Genomic DNA, 8,430 nt, shown 5'->3' with positions numbered 1-8,430 from the left:
CTATAAAATTGTTGAATGTTGTTGGAAAATTTTTTTTTATTTCATTGTTTAAAAATTGAATTACAAGCAATAAAATTTGTGGAGTTCAAAGAAAAATTTTTTTTTGTATAAATAAAATGCTTTTTTCACATATACCAATAAAATTTTTCCAAAATCATTCAAAATTAAAACATATTCAAGTTCATTTCACATTTTCTAAGTTAGAATCTCACAAAGTTCCTTATAAACATGCCTATACTGTGTTTCAGATCAAGAAATTAAAAAGCTAAAAAAAACCATCCCTGAACGGAAATGATGTTTTAGCTAAAAATAGCAAGCACCAATAAACATCAACAATAACATTCACTTTCCTAATCAAACATTTTCTTCAAAGTATTTTTATTTAATTTTTTCTATTAAAATTTTATTAAATTTTATTTAATTAAAATTACAATCAAATATTTATAACTAAGTTGAATTTCTAGTAAAAATTCAAAGGATCATTATTTTGATACCTCATAAAAAGACTAAAAGTTAATTTAAGTTTAAATTTAAAATCTCGTCAAGATGACGACTCCTGCTAAAAGACGCCTTCTCAGAGACTTCAAAAGGTTGTAAATTTAAATTTAATCGGTAATCACGCTGTAATTGTAATTTGTAAATAATATTACGTTGTAATTTTGTATCTACGTATTTTGTAATTACGTCTTATAATAAATAATATTAACAATAGGATAGTTGTGTATATTTTTGAAAATTTGTTTTTATCATTTTTAATTTGCATGTTTAACATTCATTTACATTTCATCCATTTTTATAGTAAGAAAATCATGGTTACATTTAAAAATGTCTTTAAATTTAAATCAGAATTAAATTATTCGTTCAGTTTAGTTTACTGTTTTTAGTGTTTCTTTATTATTATAAAATATAAAACATTTATCTGATATACTATATAAAAGATATAGATAGTATAGTATATTATATCACCATAAATTGTTTTAAAAGAGAAGGAAGATGAGGTGGTTAGTTTAGTAAACAATGATGATTCATTCCAACACAATTCATACCTACACATAAGCTATAAGACAAAAGAGCACCAATTGGAATGATATTGCACCATCTTTGTGCCGTACAATACATGATGATGAAGTAAGCTATAAAAACAGTTAGTAAGTAAGAAGATAAAAATATGTAAGATGTCTTTAATATTATTTAATATTTAAAATATTTACTTTAATACTAAATCTAATACTAATAAATACTTTAATATTAAAAATATGTAAGATGTCTTTAATATCAAGTTATTTGTTAAATAAAACTACCCAGTTAACTGATTGTGAGGTTTATATGGCATGCTGTATGTGTAGTTATTCATTGCTATATTAACAATTGTCGGCTTGCCAGCTATTGAAATAAATTTTTACCAGGAAGAAATTATAATAAAGAAAAAACATCCTTTCACATCATATCATGTCATGATGTAATAATAATTATTATTTTTTTTATTGTTTAAAAAATAATTTTAGAACGTTTCGAGATGTTTTATTATCATCATACTGTATTTTGAAGAAGTGTATAGTGGCTTTTAGAATTTATGGTACTGCCTGTTATAAATGTCAACAGATAAGGATAGCAGCTATAAAAGCTGGCCATGTACAAATGCCTTTTTTCAATTTTCACCACAACATGTCCTTACTCATTTCAAATCAGTTCCGGACAAATTCACTATTAATATTATTACATTTTAAAATATTTCATCCAATGTTCATAAAATAATGCCTGATTTATTACAAAATAATTATTCAATTACTGAAGAAAAAATAAAAATAAAACATTCTTTTCTATTAATATTCTGCTAAAACTCATTTTTCCATTTAAAATTGTTTTTTTCTTGGTCTGAATTAACATGTCCTTCAGTGTGAGAACACACTGAAGGAAGGCTGAATAAACGTGACTAAGTGACAGGCAAGATTACATCATAATTTACATTACATGCAAATACATTACAAAATTAAACCACAGTTCTTATGTGACTGAGTCGAATTGACAAACATAAAGGAAGAATAAAACTAATTCTTAATTTATCATTTTGTTAGTTTATTAATTTGCTATGGCGTCTAATTTATTATATTATTCAATTAATTTATTGATCAACTATGACATCATCACTGTTGTATAGACTGCAAGAGGACCCGCCATCTGGTGTCAGCGGTGCTCCCAGTGAGAACAACATCATGCTCTGGAATGCTGTCATATTTGGGTATGGGTATGGGTATGGGTATGCTTGTATTTTGTATTGAGTTGTGGAGTATCTTTTGTATGATATTTTTATTGCTTCATCTTAACTAAATTGTGTTGTGTTGTATTCTCTCATTTGCTCACCAACCATTCATCCAATCATTCATTTATTCAATCTTTCACGCATGCACTCATTTATTCATTCATTCTCTCACTCTTTGACGCAGTCCCCAGGACACACCTTTTGAAGATGGGACTTTCAAGCTGACGCTGGAGTTCACAGAAGAGTACCCCAACAAACCACCAGTTGTCAGATTCACCTCCAAGATGTTTCATCCTAATGGTCAGCTTCTGTTTGTCTGTGTGTGTGTGTGTCTGGTGTGTGCGTGTGTGGTGCGTGTTTAGTCTGTCTAGTGTGTGTTTCTCCCCGTGTGGCATGTATTGGTGTTTGTATATGTGTGTTTTTGTATTTTTGTTTGTAGAGGCTGTGGGTATCTAAAGATGTGTGATTGTGTCTGTCTGTGTGTTTGTACTTTTTTGACTGTATGTGAGTACTGTACATGTTTGGATGTTTTTGTAAGTGTGTAGAAGTGTGTGCATGAAAGTTAACAAAAATGAATGCTAGCATTTTGTTTGTGATTTTGAAGTGTGGTTTGATGAGATGTGTGTCTATGTGTGTGCGCGTGTGTGTGAGTCTGTGTTAATTGCTTTGATTTTATCTATAAGCTTTTATTTATTTACATTAGCATGTTATCTCTCTCTTTCTCTTTTTTCCTCCTCTCTTTGTAGATGCTTTACTGCTACTACTTTCATTGTTGCTGGTTGGTTTCTTTCATTCTTCTCCTTCTATTTATGTAGCCCTTGAAATGACGTCATTGTCGTCATCTTTGCGTCATATATTTGTCATTTTTCTTTAGTTGTAATTTTTCCTTTACAAAGTAAAATGATGACCTCATACTTACTGATTGGTAGTGATAGTGAAATGGTGGTGATGATTACGACTTATGATTGATAGTAATGGTTGTTATGATGATGGTGAAGATGATACAATTGACATTGAGGATGGTGATGCTACTGATGATGATGTGCCTGATAATGATAGTATCAATGTAATCATAATGAGATTATGAGGATGATATGCATGGCTGTAATGCTGATAATGATGTTATCGATAATGAGGATGATCTTGGTGGTTTTGGGTTTTTTTGGATAATTTTGGATATTTTTGCAAATTTTTTTTGTAAACTTCCACCACCAACTCCACCGTCTAGTATACGCAGACGGTAGCATATGTCTAGACATCCTACAGACCAGATGGAGTCCTACCTACGATGTCTCAGCCATACTCACTTCTATACAAGTCTGTATCTCCATTCTATTCACATCACCATATCATCATTCATCATCATCTGTTGCATATTTTTCTATCATCTTATCATATCATTTAGTCGCTTGTAATTAAATGGTTTGTATGTGTTGATTGGGATGGAGAGAGCAGGTGGAGAAGGACAGGGTGAAAGCGGGGTTGCGTGATACTGAGGCGAGTGACATTTGTGATGGCGTCGAGGGGTATTTCGGTTTCATCATAGGTAGCCAAACGGCAACCCCCGATCTCGGGGAAAATGTCGTGTGTTGTTGTGTTGTATATTATAATATATTATATTATAATTATATATTATTATTATATATATTATTAATTATAATTATTTTCGATTTCCTCCTTCCTTCCCTTAACCAATGTGAATGACGGAATTGTTGCAAATCCATGTGATGTTGGACCACGTTTTTACACTTCATCATGTCTGGCATTCAATCTGCCTCACTGTGTCCATCATGTCTGGATTCATTACATCTGTCTGGATTCATCATGCCTGTCTGGATTCATTACATCTTTCTGGATTCATCATGCCTGTCTGGATTCATTATGTCTGTCTGGATTAATCATGTTTGGATTCATCATGCCTGTCTGGATTCATTATGTCTGTCTGGATTAATCATGTCTGGATTTATTATGTGTGGCTGAATTCATCATGCCTGTCTGGTTTTCGTGTCTGCGATTCTATCTGCTTTTTATTGTTATAATACATTTATGTACTTATATATGATTCCATGTTGTTTTTTCGTATATACATATATATGTATGTGTACGCTTGTATGTGTATGCTTATATGTGTGTACGCTTGTATGTGTACGCACGTTTGTGTGTGCGTGCGTGCCTGCTTGCGTGAACAGTCTCTTCTACATGATCCAAATCCGAACAGTCCAGCGAACAACGCGGCAGCCCAGCTGTACAGGGAGAACAGGAGGGAGTATGAGAAGAAGGTGGCCGCTGTCGTCCAGGCCAGCTGGAATGACGATGACGAGTGATGCTGGTGGTCGTGATGTGGTGATGAATGAATGAATGAAGGAAGGAAGGAAGGAAGATGTTGTGTGCTGTTGTGATCAGAAGGTTGATAGTTTGATTGGGGCGATGGGATGATGATTAGGTAATGATGATGGTGATGATAAAAACGTGATTGGTAATGAATGAATGAATGAATAAACAAATGAATGAGTGAATGAATGAACGAACGGAGGAATGAATGAATGAATGCTTGGAAAACGGAAAATGATCATGAACATTAGTGATTTGGACGGAATAAGTATTAATAATATATGATAAGCTTTCGATTGGCATTTTGTGATGTTATTGTAATAATTGTACATAGCATTAGGCAAGTTAAGAGTTCAGTCTGTCTATGTATGTATGTATGTATGTATATATGTGTGTGTGTAGGTAGGTAGGTGTATGTGTAGCTAGGTTTGCATGTGTGTAGGTAGGTGTGTGTGTATTTGTGTGTGTGTGATCGAATTTTTATCATTTTACTGTGCAAACCCGAAACGACGAACAAAAGTTATCATCATCATCATTATAACATGGTTATCTGAGTTGATGATAATAATAATAATAATAATATTCTGTGGTAAATGTTTTTATTTAATTTTTTTTACTTAAATTAACTTTCAACCAGCCGAATGAAAAATCGCTTTTTTTCCTCTAAAATATAATGTGTGTGACATAAACTTTATTACACTATATTCATTAACTTATTAACAATATTTGTTATATATGTGAAAATATTTATTAAATTAAATTTATTAAATTCTTTGATATTTGTGGTCATATATATCTTTTTTTTGTTAAATGAATATGTCGTTACCTTAACCTGTGATCTTTGGTTCGATGGGCTAATAATTTTTGAGTTTTTCTATTATTAAATTAAATTGTATTATTATAATTTTGTTTTTCATTCATCCATTCATTCATGTATTCATTCATGTATTCATTCATTCATTCATTCATTCATTCATTCATTCACATTTTGTCTTCGTAATTTATGGTTACTGATGACCGATATATATGTTTGTGAACTTTTTTATTATTGCTATTATTTGATAATACCTTATTCATAATTTTTTCGTATGCTTAACGAACTATAAAATTTATATTTGGTATGAAGAGATGAATTCACAATCCACAATTTTATTTATTTTGTTTTAATTATTACATAAATTGGTTCAGTCAGTTGGAGTTGTACAATTGTACATACTGATACATCGGTGTGCTCTAGATAGGATGCATATTTATTTCATGTTTTTCAGCGAAATGGATTTTTTTCGGATGTGACGTTATTGAATCGAGTTCGTTTGGCTAGGAAAATAAATAAATGCCTGATCTTTCGATTAATTGATTGATTGACTGATTGGTTGGTTAATTGATTGATTGATTGGTTGATTGATTGATTGTGTAGGATTGGTTGATATAGAGTGTAATTTTATAATTTGTGTTTGTATAGAAACATTTTCGTAAACGATTTTGTTTATAAAAATAAAAAAATTAAAAATTGTTCATCGAATTTTTCTCTACAAATCACAAATTTTTATTATTATTAGCAGAGTTCTCTAGATGTCAACTAGAGCTAGATGCTGCTGATGCAACATTGAATCAGCACAATTGAACAAGCAGATTTCATAAAGAGACCTGTCAAGATTTCGTTTTGTATTTTTTTACATTTCTTTAATGAAATAAGGTTTTTTTTGTGGTTACGATGCAGTGGCGTAACGAGGGGGGGCAGAGGGGGGGACAGTTGTCCCCGGGCGCAGGACTGGGGGGGCACAATATCAGTGACCAAAATATCAGTGACCAAAAAGGTTTTTTTATTATTATTTTGCTTTACCTAGCAATTTCTGTGTCTGTCCTTTAGAACAGGTCAGTCACAGTGCAGTTAAAAGCTTGTATAGATTATGCTCTATAGTCTATAGTATAGTATCTTTGTGGTATAGCTGCATTGGGTTAGTCAGTATAGCTGCCTACAAATATCTGCTATTACCAGTGATGGGCATAGTTTAATTAAATAGTTGCAAACTAATAGTTTAACTACTTTTTTTTAGTTTCCTTCCTAGTTTAACGAAAAAAAATAGTTTAGTTAAAACGATAGTTTAACTAAAATATTTTAGTTGCTAACTAAATAGTTTAACTAAAATATTTTAGATAAATATCTTTTATCCATGTCTTGACTTATGGTTTTTGAATATTAATTTTAATTTGTAAAAAGTTAAGCTTTCCATATTTTTAAAGCAAAGTACATTCAATGTTTTTGGTTTTTACCAATGGAATCTGACAACATCCCGTTACAAAATTGTAGATCTCAATGCTATGACAATGCAGCTGTTATGTCGGGGCATTTATCTGGAGTTCAGCAAAGAATTTGCACAAAAAATAACAAGGCATTGTTTGTGAATTGTGACAATCACAGCTTAAACTTGTCAGGGGTGCATGCTGCAAGTCAAGATCCAATTGTAGTTACTTTTTTTGGCACCATTGAAAAAATTTATCTATTTTCAAGATCAACCCATCGATGGGAAAAACTTAAAGAAGCAGTGACCATCACAGTCAAACGTGAATCAGAAACACGATGGAGTGCTAGAGCAGAATGTGTTAAAGCAATTCATGATGGACTTGATAACATAGTCAGTCTACTGGAAAAAATGTCTGAAGATACAACTGAAACACAAGAAACTAGAGGCGATGCTGTAATTCTGCTACAAAGTATTCTTAGTTTCAACTTCTTAGTTTTCCTTCCTTTCTGGCATGATATACTCAAAAAAATCGACCGTGTTCAGAAAAGACTTCAAGATCCAACAATGAATTTCCATGAAGCGTCTTTGGATATTGAATCTCTACACATGGATATTATAAGAATTCGTGAAGACATATGCAATGATTCAGTGCTAAAAGCAAAGGAAAAATGTGAGCTATGGGGTGTGGCTGTAGAAAGTAGAATCAGGCGACGGAGAAGGATGCCTGGAGAACTTGCCCGAGATGCAGGACTTTCGGCAGAAGAAGAAATTGTTCGTATCATGAAGAGTATTTTAGATCGACTCGAACAGGAGATGACAACAAGGTTTACTCGTCTCAAAGATCTGAACTTCAAATTCGGATTCTTACTTGATGTAGACAAACTTTTGAATGACAAAGATCTTAACAGTCTCCGTCAGCATTGTATTGACTTGGAAATTTTTATGACTCGGATGTTGAAGGAATTGAGTTATTAAATGAAATATGTGACTGCAGAATGCTCCTTGAGACCCGCCAGGATACTGCACCAAAGACTCCTACAGAACTCTTGTCATTCATTATTAGTTACGGAGAAGATGTTTTTCCAAATTTGCGTGTTGCTCTACAAATCCTTCTTACTATAGCTGTCTCGATTGCCAGCTGTGAGCGATCCTTCAGTAAATTAAAAATAATTCTTTCCTATCTTCGAGCATCCATGGGACAAGATAGACTCAGCGATCTGGCCCTAATGAGTGTGGAGAGGGAAGTTCTTGAACAGATTGATTTTGATGGTATAATTAACCAGTTTGCTGCAGTAAAAGCAAGAAAAATAAATTTTCTTTAAAATTCTGCTCATTTCCTAACCACAATTTCTAGACAATACTTAGCTGTTGTTTTGTTTTTAAATTTAATAATTTGTATTTCACACTTCTGACTCAGCGGACAATAAAAATACAGAATTATAAAAACTACTTGAAAGAATCTAATTATATACATCGATCATAATCATTTTTTTTAATCATAATAATTTTTTTTGCCAAATAAATGATTAAATGATTATCATTAATATTTTGTATTACAATATAATAGTTAAGAACTGAGAAAGAATAATACAA

General features: G+C 31.9%; 2 protein-coding genes across 2 annotated transcripts; both read left to right on the top strand.

Annotated features, from left to right (window-relative positions):
• The first annotated feature begins 461 nt into the window (after nucleotides 1-461).
• HELRODRAFT_186617 (hypothetical protein) lies at nucleotides 462-5,150 on the top strand. Its single transcript, XM_009033222.1, has 5 exons — nucleotides 462-590; nucleotides 2,159-2,239; nucleotides 2,445-2,560; nucleotides 3,489-3,577; nucleotides 4,450-5,150. Exons 1-5 carry the CDS (start codon nucleotides 547-549, stop codon nucleotides 4,582-4,584), a joined length of 465 nt encoding a protein of 154 aa, XP_009031470.1. The 5' UTR covers nucleotides 462-546; the 3' UTR covers nucleotides 4,585-5,150.
• A 2,760-nt stretch (nucleotides 5,151-7,910) lies between these two features.
• Nucleotides 7,911-8,153, top strand: HELRODRAFT_153393 (hypothetical protein; the record flags this gene model as incomplete). Its single annotated transcript, XM_009033221.1, has 1 exon — nucleotides 7,911-8,153. A coding segment is annotated over one exon (243 nt), but the record flags the coding sequence as incomplete, so codon positions are not given.
• Nucleotides 8,154-8,430: the final 277 nt, after the last annotated feature.

The sequence above is a fragment of the Helobdella robusta genome, assembly GCF_000326865.2.
Source record: "Helobdella robusta unplaced genomic scaffold HELROscaffold_9, whole genome shotgun sequence".
NCBI classification, from domain to species: domain Eukaryota; kingdom Metazoa; phylum Annelida; class Clitellata; order Rhynchobdellida; family Glossiphoniidae; genus Helobdella; species Helobdella robusta.
This window is presented reverse-complemented; position numbering and strand designations above follow the sequence as displayed.